Source organism: Polypterus senegalus, chromosome 2 (genome assembly GCF_016835505.1).
Source record: "Polypterus senegalus isolate Bchr_013 chromosome 2, ASM1683550v1, whole genome shotgun sequence".
Classification (NCBI taxonomy): Eukaryota; Metazoa; Chordata; class Cladistia; order Polypteriformes; family Polypteridae; genus Polypterus; species Polypterus senegalus.
The window spans coordinates 165,985,965-166,003,574 of record NC_053155.1 but is presented as its reverse complement, the minus strand read 5'-3'; the positions used below and the strand labels follow the sequence as shown (position 1 = coordinate 166,003,574).

The 17,610-nt window shown below is 35.8% G+C and overlaps 1 protein-coding gene across 1 annotated transcript in view; it reads left to right on the top strand.

Moving 5' to 3' along the window:
* The window catches only part of ltn1 (listerin E3 ubiquitin protein ligase 1), a 223,897-nt gene that overhangs the window by 98,187 nt on the left and 108,100 nt on the right, over positions 1–17,610 (top strand). The window contains exons 12-17 of the mRNA XM_039744932.1: positions 3,715–3,895; positions 8,625–8,864; positions 9,074–9,224; positions 10,770–10,920; positions 13,928–14,132; positions 14,911–15,073. Of these exons, the coding sequence (XP_039600866.1) occupies positions 3,715–3,895; positions 8,625–8,864; positions 9,074–9,224; positions 10,770–10,920; positions 13,928–14,132; positions 14,911–15,073 (1,091 nt within the window). The remainder of the gene's footprint in view (positions 1–3,714; positions 3,896–8,624; positions 8,865–9,073; positions 9,225–10,769; positions 10,921–13,927; positions 14,133–14,910; positions 15,074–17,610) is intronic.

Below are 17,610 nucleotides of genomic sequence, written 5' to 3'. Positions count from 1 at the left end.
TCTTTTTAGCCATTCTGAATTTTTTTTTTTTTTTGTCCGTGTGCTCCTTGCCTGAAAAGTGTTCTATCCCTTCCACTTCTGTAGGCAGCTTCCTTGGCCTGATGAAGCTGCTTGAATTTTGCAGTGAGCCATGGTTTGCTCTTATTAAATTTTAACTAGACCTTGGTGGAGACACTTGTCTTCACAAAAGCTAACATAAGTTGTCACTGTGTGTGTCAGTTAGGTTTGCAAAGTGTAAACTTGAGAGCGCTGTTCAAAGACGCTGCTGTTTCAGCCTAACAAGTGCACAAGCACGCTTCCCCCTTTTGTGATAACCTGTGTCTGAGTCTGCTGCTGACAACTGTTGCTCCACCAACTAAGATATCCAGAAAAGTTCTTAATTGTGAAAAATCCGGTGTCAAATCACACAAAGTGAATTTACGAATATTCAGCAGTGTTTCACAGGTGTATCTTATTATAGTTGAACACCAAACGATGCGACAAATGAAAACAGACAGAATACTGGACAGCACTGAACCAAGGCTGCCATTTGCGCTGCCATCAGATTGATGGATTATGTCAAGCAGGTGCATCCTTCATGATCTCCAATGCCAGCTGTGACTGAGACCTTGCCAGTCTCTGCTTTTTCAGAAAGTTTGTGTATTTATTTTAATTGATATTTTAATTGATATTTTAGCACAAAAGATCACTGAATACTAGTAAATAACTAGCGAGAAAAAATGTTTTTTGCATGTTACCGATTATATATTGTGTACTGCATTTTGTGGGTGTTTTTGAAAAGTAGTGTTTGGTTATAATGAAGTCTATGTAGAAAGTGTATTTTGAGAAGACTCTAGCAAAAGATTTTAGATTTTAGTGATTGCAGGATCTCTACCCTTTTTTTCCCCATAGGTACAATGTATTAAAATACACATTTTTGACTTTTGCATCATTTCCTAGGAATGTAACCCCTGCAAAAGATAAGAATCATTGAGAAAAAATGAGAAACATATGACTTTTAATTGAAACAAGTGCATTCAAAGAAAATCAAAGCCATTATCAAGAACTACATTTTTTTTAACAAAAACACATGCACCACAATTGTCCGCACCCTTGAAAATTAATGTGAAACAATGTAACTGAAGCATGTTTCCCATTTAATTTGGACATTAAGTTGATTGGAGTGTATAGGAACTTTCCAGGTCAAATCAATGACTTCCTCATTAACTGGGATACAACATTGAGGAGACACAGAACCACATTTCCTTAGCCAACCATCATCATGGCAAAGAAAAGAGAACATTCAATCCAAATGAGGGAGACATGTGTTGCCCTTCATAACTCAGGGAATGGTTATAAAAATAAATAGCTATTCAACTGAAAATGCCCATTTCTACACTTAGGGCAACAATAAAAAAGTGGTCATCAACTGGGACTGTGCCAAACTTGCCTGGAATAGGACCAAGCCTTATTTTACCCCCATGTACAATGAGAAGAATGGTAAAAAAGGCAATAATATCTCCAAGGATCACTGTTAGGGAACTGCAAGAAAAAGTAAAATCATGGGGTTATCAAGTCTCCAGAACCACCATCAGATGCCAACAGATCATTTGGAAAGTATGCCAGAAAGAAGCCTTTTCTGTTAGTTATCCACAAACGTAAGCGCCTGGAGTTTATAAAACGTTACTACAACTTAGACTGGAACCATGTTCTATGGTCTAATACAACAAAAATTTAACTTTTTGGAAATAAACATGCAAAATGGGTTTGGTGTAAACAGAAGGATGACTATAATGAAAAGAACCTTGTCCCAACTGTGAAATGTGGTGAGGTTCTGTGATGTTGTGGGGCTCTTTTTCCTCCAAAGGCCCTGGAAACATTGTGTACATGGCATCATGGATTCAATGAAATATCAGGAGATTTTAAATCAAAACCTGGATTCCTCCACCAGGAAAATAAAACTGGGTTATCATTGGATCATCTAGCAGAATAATGATCTGAAACACATGTCCAAATTAACCCTGCAATGGTTAACTGACCACAAAATCAAAGTTCTGCCATTGTCATCTCAGTCCCCTGACCTGAACCCTATTGAAAACCTGTGGAGTGAGCTGAAGAGGAGAGTACACAGGAGAGGGCCTAGGTCATTGGATGATCTGGAGAGATTATGTAAAGAAGAATTGTCTCAGATGCCATGCTGTCTATTCTCCAGCCTTATAAAAGTTTACAAGAGAAGACTCTATACTGTTACATTGGCAAAGGGAGGTTGTACAAAGTATTAAATGCAGTGGTACCAACAATTGTGGCACATGTATTTTTATTAAAATATTTATTTCTTGATGAGGGCCTTGTTTTTCTTTGAATTTGTTTCAATTAAAAATCAGATGTTTCTCATTTTTCAGCGCAAGATGACTGTTCTTCAACAAACTGTGATTTTTTTCTAACCCTTCTTACTAATTTTGACAAGGGGTGCCAGTAATAATGGAGGGCACTGTAAATTAAAAGTTTTACATGAGATAAATTAACTTGAGGGTTTTCATTATTAGGACATTTACCTATAGGTATATAAAACTGCTCAAATATTTAAAGGAACACTTTGAAAACACATCAGATCTCAATGGGAAAAAAATCATGCTGGACATCTGTACAGATATGGACTGGGTAATGTGTTAGGAATGAAAGGATGCCACATTGTTTGATGGAAATGAAAATTATCAACCTACAGAGGACTTAATTCAAAGACACCCTGAAAAACAAAGTGAAAAAATGATGCAGCAGGCTAGTCCATTTTGCTGAAATTTCAATGCAGCAACTCAGAATCGTTCTCAGAATTTTGTATGGCCCCCATGTGCTTGTATGCATGCCTGACAATGTCGAAGAATGCTTTTAATGAGATGATGGATGGTGTCCTGGGGGGATCTCCTTCCAGATCTGGACTAGGGCATCACTGAGCTCCTAGACAGTCTGAGGTGCAGCCTGGTGGCATCAGATGGACCAAAACATAATGTCTGAAAGGTGTTCTATTGGATTTAGGTAAAGTGAGCATGGGGGCCAGTCAGTGGTGTCAATTCCTTCATCCTCCAGGAACAGCCTGCATACTCTGTCCACATGAGGCCGGGCATTGTCCTGTACCAGGAGGAATCCAGGACCCACTGCACCAGCACATGGTCTGACAGTGGGTCCAAGGATTTCATCTCGATACTTAATGGAAGTCAAGGTAAAGTTAATGGCAATTTTGTTAAAAAAAAAAAAAAAAAAGTTTACATTTCAGTTTACTTTGGTGGTAAAGCTTCGGCTTAGCAGTGTACAAGTCCTTAGATGAAGCATTCACTTTACAAGTCATGCTTTTTTTAACTTGAGAAGTGACCAACAGAATTAGATTACAAGTACCTATAACCCAAATGAGCTTCCAGCACAAGGATGCTATGCTCACTTTTCCATGGGTTTGTAGCGGAGTTGTACAATATAAGATGATCTCAGAATAACACCACTGCTTCTGTGGATCAAGATGAGATTGCTTTGGATATGTGCTTAAGATGATCTGTAGTGATCTGCATTTAGATGTATTAGGCATTGGTACACTTGGAAGAGTTGCATCTTTTAGCTGGCCTAGACCACAAGTAAATTCTCAGAAGGAGATGTAATGTGTTGTAGAACACAGGGAGATCACTGTTATGAAATATTATGTTCTGTAAATTTACAAAATAATGTATTTTTTTCTTAATTTTTCCTCAGGCAAATGAAGATTCTTCTAAGTTTGATGCAGTGTCAAACTGGTTGAAAGGAGACGTTTTGGGAGAAAATATTTTGAAATTGACAGATGAATTATTAACACTAGGCCTTAAAGAACCAAACATTCTAAAGTCAGATTGCTCATCATTAATAGGCCTCGTGATCTCACAGCAAGTTCATAATGGTTGGTGGACAAGATCATTTTTAATAATTTATTAGAATACTGAATGAATTCATTTATTTAACCTATTTTTGTGTTCAGATTTTTAGCAATATAATCAAATAATTAATAACACATAACATCAAGATATTATATTACTATATAAGAAATACATTTAAACTGGATGTATATATCCTTATTGATATCAGTTAATCTTAAATATTCAGTGGTAGAGTTGGAACGTTTTTAATTTATGCGGTTTCAGGCCAACAGAGCCTATGAAAATGTATCATAAATCCAAAATTGACATACTTATTAAAATATTACATAATAAGGTTCTAGCTGACAGATTACAATTTTCAAACGAAAATCTGAGGTTGCCACATATCTCTTTAGAACAGGGCCACATGCTGCTTCTTTAAGCTTCAGGGTCCTAGATTTGAATCATTACTTGTGCTTTTCCAGTTTAGAATGTGCATGTTTTCTGTGTCCATGTTATATTTTCTGTGGGTACTCCAGCTTGCCTCCCGCATGCCCAGGCAGTATGCCTTATTTGTCAGTTGCAAACACTAACCTGTCTCTGTATGAGTTTGCCCAGTGATAGACCGGTATACTAGTAGTCTTTGTAAAGTATTGCAACTTTAATATTCCTATAGTCTTTAAAATGATAGCAGTAAATGTTTGATTGATTTTGTAAGGTTGTTCCATTTTATAATAGGTTTACTACCTCTAATACTCACAGGCTTGACTTGTTTATCATTCTTGGCATTAACACTGAACATTTAATTATCAAGTTGTGGCTTGACATGGCATGGCACGATACAGATACAGAGGATCGCCACACTAGTGTTTAGATCTAGCAGTGCCATGCTGATGTTGTATGCGGCCAAAAAGAAGCCTTTGATTTCAGTCTGTAACAGCCAGTGTAAAGTTTTGCTACCTGTAAAAGATATCGCGGAAGGGATATACAGTAAGTAGACACACAAACGCTGGTGAATCATGTCTTCTTGGTATCTTGTTGTCATTTGAATATTTTGTTATTTACATACCTTTGCAACAGTGTTTATTTTATATTCCAGTAACCACTTAAATGAGATCAATTCTGGCTCTGCCTCTCTCGCCCATGCACACACACACTCATACATGAAATGTCAGTTTTTGAAAACGCTATGCCATTTGAACATGAGTTGTCAGTTGAACATGTTTGTAATTTATATATATATATATATATATATATATATATATATATATATATATATATATATATATATATATATATATATATATATATATTACACACACTCATCTAAAGGATTATTAGGAACACCATACTAATATGGTGTTTGACCCCCTTTCGCCTTCAGAACTGCCTTAATTCTACGTGGCATTGATTCAACAAGGTGCTGAAAGCATTCTTTAGAAATGTTGGCCCATATTGATAGGATATCATCTTGCAGTTGATGGAGATTTGTGGGATGCACATCCAGGGCACGAAGCTCCCATTCCACCACATCCCAAAGATGCTCTATTGGGTTGAGATCTGGTGACTGTGGGGCCATTTTAGTACAGTGAACTCATTGTCATGTTCAAGAAACCAATTTGAAATGATTTGAGCTTTGTGACATGGTGCATTATCCTGCTGGAAGTAGCCATCAGAGGATGGGTACATGGTGGTCATGAAGGGATGGACATGGTCAGAAACAATGCTCAGGTAGCCCGTGGCATTTAAACGATGCACAATTGGCACTAAGGGGCCTAAAGTGTGCCAAGAAAACATCCCCCACACCATTACACCACCACCAGCACCAGCCTGCACAGTGGTAACAAGGCATGATGGATCCATGTTATCATTCTGTTTACGCCAAGTTCTGACTCTACCATTTGAATGTCTCAACAGAAATCGAGACTCATCAGACCAGGCAACATTTTTCCAGTCTTCAACTGTCCAATTTTGGTGAGCTCGTGCAAATTGTAGCCTCGTTTTCCTATTTGTAGTGGAGATGAGTGGTACCCGGTGGGGTCTTCTGCTGTTGTAGCCCATCCGTCTCAAGTTTGTGCGTGTTGTGGCTTCACAAATGCTTTGCTGCATACCTCGGTTGTAACGAGTGGTTATTTCAGTCAAAGTTGCTCTTCTATCAGCTTGAATCAGTCGGCCCATTTTCCTCTGACCTCTAGCATCAACAAGGCATTTTCCCCACAGGACTGCCGCATACTGGATGTTTTTCCCTTTTCACACCATTCTTTGTAAACCCTAGAAATGGTTGTGCGTGGAAAATCCCAGTAACTGAGCAGATTGTGAAATACTCAGACCGGCCCGTCTGGCACCAACAACCATGCCACGCTCAAAATTGCTTAAATCACCTTTCTTTCCCATTCTGACATTCAGTTTGGAGTTCAGGAGATTGTCTTGACCAGGACCACACTTCTAAATGCATTGAACCAACTGCCATGTGATTGGTTGATTAGATAATTGCATTAATGAGAAATTGAACAGGTGTTCCTAATAATCCTTTAGGTGAGTGTATATATATATCATCCTCTTTAATGAAAGCCCTGTGTGTGTCTTCTGGTGAAGTGCGCATGCATGGGGCCACGACGCACATCACACCGTGCCCTGCCCATGCGCGCACGGCACCTTGGACACACACACTGGAAGCTTGGTACACAGTGAATGGCCTAGCCGCGGCAGCGCATGATAACCAAATAAAGCACACACACTGGAAGCTGGGCACACAGTGAATGGCCTTGCTGCGGCAGCGCATGATAAGCAAATAAAAGACATCATTGCTGGGGAGAGTGCTGATTAGGTAATTGCCGCCGCGCACATAAAATCCGTTGCTGGGGAGACGCCATACATACAATAATCAGCACAGCACAGATTAAAATACTTGCTGGGAAACTGCACAGTACTTGCTGGGGAGACGACACAGTCACAATTATCAACTGCACGCCACACATTACATCAGTTGCTGGGGACACTCTGCTGATTGCCCACTGTTGTGACAGAAAATTAAAGTCATATTATGGACTTCAAAGCCAGAATTACTGTCAGAGAAAATTACAAGCATTTTGCGGAAATATAAACCAGTATTACTGCAAGAGAAAATTAAAGGCACACAATACACTGCCGCATATTACAGCCACATACAAGCCAGTATTACTGTAAGAGAAAATATTAATAATAATAATAAATTTTATTTATACTGCACTTTATATGAATGATCTCAAAGTGCTACAGAGTAAAATAAAGTAATAAAACAAAAAAATATTACGGACATATCTACTAACAACATGCCACCCAAAAAACAAAAGGACACGTCAAGTAGGACAAAAGACATAGACAATCAAATCCTATATAAGCAACATCTCCTGGAAGAACAGTCAGCTCAACAAGTAAACATCAACAAAAGAAAGGCTGAAAGACAAAGAAAAATACAGCAAATAGATTGATTGAAGAAAAAGAAAATGAGCATCAGAAAAATGCTAAAAGAGAACGACTCAGAAGAGCAAACCTTACAAAAAGTTGGCATTTACTTGCCAGAACCAGTATTCAGCCACAGTCAGTTATATGTTGCATTATCAAGAGTTAGTTTTCCAGATGTTGTTGTCAAGGTTGTAGATGGTCCTGATCAAGGCAAACTGCTGCCAAACTCAGAATATTTACAAGAAATGTTGTCTGTAATGAAATTTTATAGAAACATTTCATGAGATAAAAAAATAGAAAATTTTTCCTAAATATCTTCTTCAGATATTGTGTCTTACAGATTGTTACAAAGTTTTACACTAAGACAATATTAATTATACTTACTGTGTTGTCATATACGTTTCCATTTTATTTTTATTATTATTTTACTTTAGGCTTCTTGCAAAAATATTTTTGACAAAAAAAAAATAAGACAAGAAACAGAATAAGGTCAAGGTCCCTTGCCGTTTAATTTAGACTGTTCCTACTAATGTTTATGCACTACTGTTCTAGCGCCCGTTATTGTAATGGGCTTAATGTCTAGTATATATATATATATGCAGCTGGAGATCCACAAAGGAAGAAAATGAATCACGTATCAAAAAGTAGTGCGTGATTAATTTTCTTCCTTTGTGGATCTCCAGCTGCAAATATGCAAACCGTATCACAGACCCGTATCACGGGGGGGGTGGTGGTGTTTATAGACTACAATATTTACCTATCTGACAAACACCTTTGCAGTTTCCAAGTGTCCAACATTTGTGATAGCTCTCTTAGTACCTAATGGAACACTCTTGTGTTATGAATATGTTATCAAAATAAGTATTGTTAGACTTTTAGCATGTGCATTCATCTTAACTAAACAGAGAAATGTTTAAACACCTACCATTTTACAATGGGACAAGACTGCATCATACTATTCAATGTTACAATAGACTCACTGCACAAAAAATGTTAACTTTTTTTTCCTGAAACCTAATTAAAAGAAGGTTTTTGATAGCCTTTCTTACTTGTCATATCAAATTACATTAAATTTTGATGGAGTTGTCTTTTGGTCAGAGGCGAAGTTCATATTTTAACCCAATGCATTGTGAAAAGGTCATTGGGACAGGGAATGGATGGAAAAATTTGTATTTTCAACCATTTCAAATACTTTCAAATACTCTGAACTTTAAATGGAAAGTGTGCTATCCAAAATTCTATATGGTTATTTGTTTCTAATTATTTTACCATGTTTCAATGTATGCACATGTATTTATTTAAGTGTGTTGTATTTTGCTCTTTTTCCAGATACGTTGATTGACAAGATTTATGTTGAAAAAATTATTTTTAAACTTAATGGAGTTCTCTCAGGAGCCAAAAATCTGCCTGATTCTAGTAGCAGTGAAGCTGTATTGTGTTTTATTTGTGATATAGTCTCCAGCTTCTTCAAAGTAGTTGGAGATTACACTTTGCTTTTATCAGCTGAAGGAATTTTGTTAACAGTCTTTCAGCTGTGGGCCCAGAGACACAAAAATACTCATTCAACAGGTAAAACATTTTCATAACTTTAAATAAATATGTATTTCTGATTAGTTTTGCATCTTAATAAAACTTGTATGTAATGTTCCATGTAGACATAGTCAATGTAGTAATTTTTGTTAATAATAATAGATGTTGTTATTGTGGCTAAAATAGTATCCCTATGTTTCATAATTTTAGTGATATAGGACATTATACTGTAATATTATCTCTTCTAGATTATTTTCTGCAAAAACTTTATTTTGCCTTCATTACTGGTGTACAGTCACTAGTTGGGAAAGCAGTGGAGTTGCAACAAATAAACTTTATTCATGATTGTGCATTATGGGTAAAAAATGAACTTCTGGATGCATCTTTTAGTGTTAAGAGGTAAGTTATACAAGAATCGGCTATAAGATATCTCTAGGAAAAAAAAAAAACTTCTGATGTTCTCTTAAATAAATTCATGACAATGCAGATTTGATGTGACCAAGTAATTATTTTTTGCAGTACATCATTATTTGGAAACTGATCTGCATTTCTTGCAGATTCCTGCATATTGTGGAGTTGTTGTTTTGTTATGAAAATGCCTATGTTGTTAGCCTTGATTTGCACATACACCCTTCAATACTTACCTATTAACATTTGCTCAGCTCAGGAAACCCCTTGCTCACAAGGCAGTCCCTTACTGGATCTGCCAACATGTCAATCCATCTTCAGATTGCTTCCCCTGAAAGGACTATACTTCAGAATACTCTAGCAAAAACCATGAGCCACCACACGGGCTGCTGTTGCTAAATTATTCTTACCCTAATAGCAACATTTGAAAGGGTTGCACAAAGGATTTGCTTGAAAGCCTTCCTTTGCCAGGTTTACAATAGACTCTCAGATCACTTCTTCTGAAAGAACTTCATCGGGACAAACACAGCTTTATATTACCCTCATTAATCATTGCTAAATGTCTGCATAACAACAAGACAACTTCAGCGAGGTACTATCAAGACAATATTTCAATCATTATTAATATTTATTTGCAGATAAAACAAAGGCATGAATGTTAAATATGAAGGCATACAAACCAAATGATTTAAATCATGGTCACATGGCAAGATTTGTATCAGGTGGTACTTTTAGCTTTAGTTATTGTAGGCTTTATCTTCTTAAGCTGTGATTGCCTGTCTAGGCTGATTCCTTCAAGTTTTGCTTAAAATAATCCCATATACTGTGTTTTTATCAATAAAATGCCTTTATGTTAGGAAGAAGAAAGTCACTATGAGATATCTAAAACCACTTTCATTTTCATAATAAGTTTTTGGGCAGTCACCATAAACTGGTGAGATTGCAGAGAGAATGAAGATTGTGTAGATTCCCCACCATTGTTAAATAGCTTCCAATCCCCTCCCATTTAACTATTGTATACTGCATGGGTACATTTTGGAAAGAATAATTTTGAGTTACTTTTTGTGTAGTTTTTGACTTTCTTTTTCATTTGTTTGAAGGATGCATTTTTCCTCTCAGCCTTTAGCTAAACTTTCATTTTTTGCTTTACAAAACAGGTAGGCAACTAGATAATTTACAGATTGACTTCACATACAGGTATCTGTTCTAAACCTTGATTAATGATCAGGTTATAACTTATAGTAAGCTGTGGGTTGCTTGGTAATTGCTTACTTTTGGTTACAGTGAAAATTGAGTTGTGGCAAAATTCATTATTTTGTTAGTTTAGTTTGTCTGTCAACCCATTATCAAACCTGTTAATCCAGTTTAAGGTCACGGGGTCGGCGTCTATTCTTGGACTGGGTTCCAGTCTTTTTGTGGTGCATGGTTTGTTTATCAGTATGAAAAAAGTATTTCATATGTTTGTTTATTTATCTATTTATTAAATCTTCATTACAATGTCTTCTGATCAAGTGTTTTACTCTTTTGTGTTTTTAGCCTGCAGGTCCTTGTTTCAGCCGTGTGCTGCTTGGTGGAAAATGTTATCAAGATTAATCCCTCTAGCACTTTGTTATTACAAATGTTTCTGGATGATGTAACACCTGATGATTCTCAGTGGCAAATGATCAGAGAACAGCTTTCTTTGGAGGTTGTGTCTTGGAATATTTGTAACAAAAAATTTTTCCTTTCATTTTTTTATTCACGGTTTCATAACTGTTAGCTCTGGGAGATTTTTGTCCCAACAATGCAATACAATGACACTTAGTTTAATTTTAATATAGTGTGTTTTATACAATAATAAAAATTTTTACAGAAAAATATCTTTTTAGAGTTATGTCATAATGAACATAAACATAAAAACACAAAAAGGGAGAAAACGGCTTTCTTTGACTTTTGAACTTATAACTACATACTTCACAAATAGTTTCTGAGTTTATAAGCTGTTGTGTAATTTAGCTTGCACTCATTTTATAACATGCTTGTACATGAAAACAATGTGAGAAGCTGAGATTTATCTTAGGAAGAAAAACATCCTTCACACACTATAATCCTTCACACATTATACAGTTGATCTTGACTTTTTGTCATTTATTACTAAAACAGGAAAAATGTTTCTGTTTTAAAGATGTGTTTACATAAACACATGGACATAGACACGGAACACACATGAAATGCATGTGTTCCAAATAACAATCTATTATTTCCCCTGTAAAACTCTAGCACTTCCCGATTATCAAGGCTTGAGCTGAGAGAACTTCTTGCCCTTTCTGCGGCAGTGGGGGGGATGGTATAGCAGGCTGATCGACACATTTACAAGACAAAAGACGTTGATGGAGTGGTGCGAAAGGATTTAAGATGGGCCGGGTTACGAGTTTTTTTCGTAGGCTTTGGTAATTCTAGTGTTAAGTCCTGAGATGCACGTGGTTACTCTCCTCTGCACAAGTCCTTACTTCATTCCTTAATTTGACAATGACTTCAAACACAAATCTGAAATCATAAAAAGTGATCTGCAGCATAAAGTAGCAGGGAATCCTGCAACAGATGTTTTTCTCATCATCATCTTGCCAGTCTGGGAATACTTGCAGAGGCAGAAGCATGTAAGATGGCCAAAGTAATTTTTTCCCTCATCAGTCATAACTCAATAGCTAAGAATGATTAAGTGAAAACAGGATTTTAGGAGTTCTTGCACATTTTTTAAAAATAAAAACCACAAGTATTCAGACATTTTACTAAGTATTTAGTTGAAGTACATTTTACAGTGATTATCTCTGGAGTCTAACTGGATATGAAGTTACAAAATTCTCACATGATTTATCTCTGCAGATCCTCTGAAACTTTGCTTGGTTGAATAGAGGCCATTAGTGGACAGCTATTTGCAGGCCTCTACAGAGTTATTCGATTGGTTGTAAGTCTGGGCTCTGGTTAGGCCACTCAAGAACGTTCAAAGAGTTTACCCTTAGCCACTCTTGTGTTACCTTTGCTTAGGGTTATTGTCATATTTGAAGATGAAACTTTGGCCCAGTTTGAAGCCCAAAGTCATCCGGGGGAGGTTTCATTAAGAATATTTCTGTATTAGCTCTCTTCAGCTTTCTCTCTGACTAGTCTTTCAGTCCCTGCTTCTGAAAAAGTACCTCCATAGCATGATGCTGCCACCAACAAACTTCACAGTTGGAATATTATTGCGTAGGTTATGAGCAGTGCTTTATTTCCTACACACATGATGTTTAGAATTGAAGCCAATCAGTTAAACATTGGTTTCATCAGACCAGAGAATATTGTTTCTCCAACTCTGAGAGTCCTTTAGTTGCATTTCCTTCAGACTCTGTTGGGCTTTGAAGTATTGTCTGGCCAATCTGCCATAAAGCCCAGATTAGTGGAGTGCTGCAGTGGAGGTTGCTATCAGGCTTAACTCTTATTTGGTGTGCATGTCTTTCCATCTTGGTGCTCATTAGAGCATTTTTCTTGATATTGTAGTTTTTGTATTTTTAATAAATTTGCAAAAATTTCCAAAAACCTGTTTTTGCTTTGTATTAAGTGAAAAAATTATTTAAATGACAAATGTAATGCTGAAACATAATAAAATGTGTAAAATGTGAAGAGGTCCGAATACTTTCTGGAGACACTGTGTATGTTTATAAATATATAAAAAAATCTGGCAACAACAGAACACATTACCATCATTTACATATTGGTGATTCTAAAAAGTGTTTGCTTTTGTTAGAAATTCCTAAACATTGAAAATGTGTTAAACTCTTTTTTTTAAAAAAAACTAAAAAGTGTGAAACTGTTTTAAGCTCTTATTAATTAAAAAAAACTAAAGTTAAAAAAAAAAAAACCTTATGAAAAAAGCAACACTGCCACCATACTTTTTTTAAGCATAAGGTTAAATTTTCAAGGCAAAATGAGCATTGATTTTCCTAAAAGAACGTTGGATAACTTAATTGAACTTTTTTTCTCTGAAGCCTAAAATAACCCTAAAGTTGCATACATGTTTTAGATTGTTTAGCCATACATTTCTGAAGATACATCTGTTTCACTTTAATATTTTGACATGATATACATAGCCCTACACTAGGTAGCTTACATCTTACTAAGACAATATGACACATTTTATTCTTTTGAATTTCACTGTGAAGTTTAAATATGTAATATTATAAAGTTAACATTAACAGATTTTATAAGTATACATATTTCAGTGACCTCACTTACTTTTAAAATTGATCCCACATTTTTTTGTACCCAGTGTTTTGGTATTGGAAATATTGTTAATACTGTATTTTCTGCCACGTTCTGGATTGATAACCTATCTTGAGCGCATTACTGTCCATTTATCACAGGTTATATCAGACATTCTCTCTTGCTTTTTTGATAATTTTTACCATTAACAAAATATAGCCATATACAGTAGCTGCTACTTCACATGGTACCATTTTCAATTAATAAGAAGAAAGTCTTTCACCATATAAAAGCTGGCTACTTTCTATGTAAAGGATAGATGATCTAGAGTATTGCTGTTATAAAAGCACATCTAAGAATTTAATTTACTTATTTAAACTTTTCTTTCCTTTTTATTTCATATTTTGTATTGCTACTACTGCTTTTTACAGTAGTTTTACATTTTAACATTTTTTTTTTACTTTTTGGTATCTTGACAGTGGCTTAGGAAACCTTTGACAAATGGTTGGCTTTATATAAGTTGCAAATATCATTCTTTGGACCAATGCAAACTTCACTCTTCGATCAGCATTCCTACACACCTGTGTTATACTGCATTGTTAACTCACACACTTTTGACCATTTTGGATTCTGAAGACTTAATTGACAAAGATAAATTAGATTTTGTTAAAGCTGGAAATACAGGTAAGGTTCCCTTGGGAAATGTTTGTCCGTCTTTAAGTTTTAAGGAACTATATTTTTTGCATATGTTGTACCATAAAATAACTTTTTTAAAAGAATGCAAGTATAAATGGAATATTCAATCATAAATTATATGAAATATAAATATTTCTCTTAATTGTTATCTATGCAGTTAAATATTTTGTCTAATACTATTGTCTTATTTATCAGTTATGTACATTTAAACACTTATTTAATTATGAGTATGGTGGAATTGTATGCAATAATACATGTTTCTGTTTAGATTTCATTTGTCAGAATCAAATAGGTTAACATGCTGCTTACAAATGCATCTCTGAATATCATAGTTGTCTGTGAGCAGTTGTTGATACAAGTAGAATATGAAACAAGGGCTATAAACTTTGTAGAATGCTCTAGTATATTATATATACAACTCATCAATTCTTGATAGTCTCAAATGTTGAAGGTGTTCTTTTCATTTAATCATTTATGGTAGTCTTTCAAATTTAATGAAAAGATTTATTCTATGGAAATGGCAATGCCACACTAGCACTGCATATAAAAATATGGATTAAACTATTCAGTAGAGACTTCATCATAATATATAAAACTGTTAAGTGTCTGAAATGTATTGAATTATATTAAATTAAAGCCCATCATTTTTGAGAATTTTATGTTGTGTGCAATTTGTATGAAACGGCTATTAAAAAAAAAAAAAAGTTGCCTCTGAAATGTTTACAAGCCTAATGTGAAATTTCCTCTTGTGCTGTGATATGTTTAGTTGCAGAAATGCTTTATTCACTGCAGTGGTGTGACGAGCTTGAAGTCCTGCCGTCTGCAATCTCAGAATATTGTAGTATGCTGAAAGAAATGAAAATCACATATGACAGGATAATCAAAGAAGCGATCAAATTGTTTCCTATTCTAGATATTCTCTATTTCAGGTAATTATTTCTTGTTTTTTAGAATCTATAGAAAAATGTTTTTAAAGACAAGAAGAAGTTTGACAAAATGAGAGGACTCTTTAGTGTGTCATAGTCTTTTGGTTTATTATAGGGATGCACCGAAATGAAATTCTTGGCCGAAGCCGAATAATAATGAAATGCTTGGCCGAAGGCCGAATACCGAACGCGTGTTTCACATTTTTTTCCATTTATTTTGCCAATTTTTTCACCATTACAATAATTAAATAGTAAAAATTTGCTTTTTACTATTTTGTGTTGCTTTTCAGAGAAATAAATCAAATAACAAAAATACAATTTCAAAATATTTATTTAACACTGAACATTTTTTAACATTCCAGCAGATATTATACAAACAAAGCACAATATAACTTAAAATAAATAAATTAGTAAAATAAAAAATATTTTTATTTGGCCATCTTTGAAGCCCCCCTTCTTGAATAGCCTATGTTAGGCCTATAACTGACTGCTGAAAGAATGTAACTCTGTATGTCTACAACAACAAATGTACATTGAATAGTGCAAAAATGTGGATGAACCCACAACAAATGAATAACTGTCCTAGACATAAGCCTACTTAGCCTACTTCTTCAGGAAAAGTGGCAGGTTCTTCTTTATGAAAAGTAGCTTCTCTGCTTTCTCACATGAAAGTTGGTTCCTCTTCTCATCGATGACATGAGATGCAGCACTAAACAGTCTCTCGCTGTCGGTGCTTGTGCATGGAGCAGACAAGTACCTGCAGAATAGTTGAAATTTTATTGCAGTTTTCTGACAGTTGCTCATTTCAAAACGAACAATGTCTTCAAGATAATGAAATGGTTGAAACCCAGTGTAGGCCTACTATTTTACTACACTGAAAATAGTTAAATTTTCACAAAATACATAATATAAAATATAGGTAGTAACACTTTACAATGTTTCCTTTTGTTAACATTATTGCATTAACTAACAATGAGCAATACATTTGTTATGGTATTTATTAATCTTCGTTAATGTAAGATAATAAAAAATATTTAGTTCATGTTAGTATAAGTGCATTAACAATTTTAACAAATAGGCCTACCACTTTTGATACTTTTAATTCAAAAATTAAAATGTGATACTTAGTTTTAATACTGTATTAGTAAATGTTAACATTAAGATTAATAAATGCTTTTAATAAGGGTTTTTCATTGTTAGTTAATGTTAAAAATAGAAACTACTTATAAAGTGTTACCATAATCCAAAATATAAATAAAATCTTAAATTAATTTCCCATAGAAGTAGCCTACCTGCGTGCCATCTGCCAGGTCGGAAAGCGCCTTGATTGGTCCTCCAAAATTCGAGAGGGTTATTGCTCCTGGGGATGGGGACTTCTGAGAGATAACCATCTAACTGTTGAGCGGTTGAGCTTGTCCTCTGTCTTGCAAATGGGTTATTCTCTTGGAGGATCTCATCGAACATGTCAGACAGTGAGACTGTGCGCGCTCATCTGTAGTACGAGCCCGTTTACTCTCTGCGCTGTTTTCATCTCCTGCGCTGTGCATCACCTGACCATCTCCATCACCTAGCGGCTTTCCCAAATCCAACTCGGCCTGGATCATTTCTCGTGTGCGCAGCTTTTTCCCCACATCCAAGTAATGATCTTTATATCGTGGATCAAGCACAGTTGCGATGCAGTACAGGGGTTCTGAGTCTGCCTGACTAAGTCGTGTGCTGACAGCTTCCAAGAGCGCACTTTTAGTTGTTTTAACTCCGTGGTCTGTTTCAGCCTCTTTGTTTAAAAGACGCTTTAGTGCTGCAAGTAAAGGTATGACGTCTGCCACAGATGCATCAGATGAGCTTATCTCTTTTGTTATCTGCTCAAAGGGGGCGAGAAGAGAGAGAACGTTCTCGATTAACACCCACTGGTATGCGGTGAATGTCGCGGGCAGGTCATGATCTGCTATGTATGTAGCCAAGACTCGCTATTGCGCAAAAAGGCTTTCCAACATATAATATGTACTGTTCCACCTTGTGCTCACATCTTGTTGGAAACGTTTTCTGTGGCGTTCCGAACTGTTCTTTAATAGATTGTAGGCGCGCATAGGCAAGCGGTGAATGTTTAAAATGGCCAACAATTTTCCTGCCTATCGCTATCACATCTGCTATACTGCGCTGGCTCAACAATCCCTCGTTGACCGCCTGTTGAATTGTGTGTGCCATACACCGTATGCCTTTCAGATCACTATCTTCCATGGCTTTAGTCATATTTCTTGCGTTGTCACTGACTACTGCATGCACTTTAGATTGGTCGATACGCCAAGTGTCAAGCATGTTGGCGAACGCCTCGGATATGGCTACAGCTGTATGGGACTCTATAAACTCTTGTGAGTGAAGCACAATCTTTTGTAGCTTGAAATCTGTGTCGATTCACTGCGCAGTTAAACTCAACATACTGGTGGGGCTCACATCCGAGCTCCAAATATCAGTCGTGAAGCTGAGGGCTACAATATCTGTAGCCAAGAGCTCATGGACGTGAGTTGAAACGATGTTATACA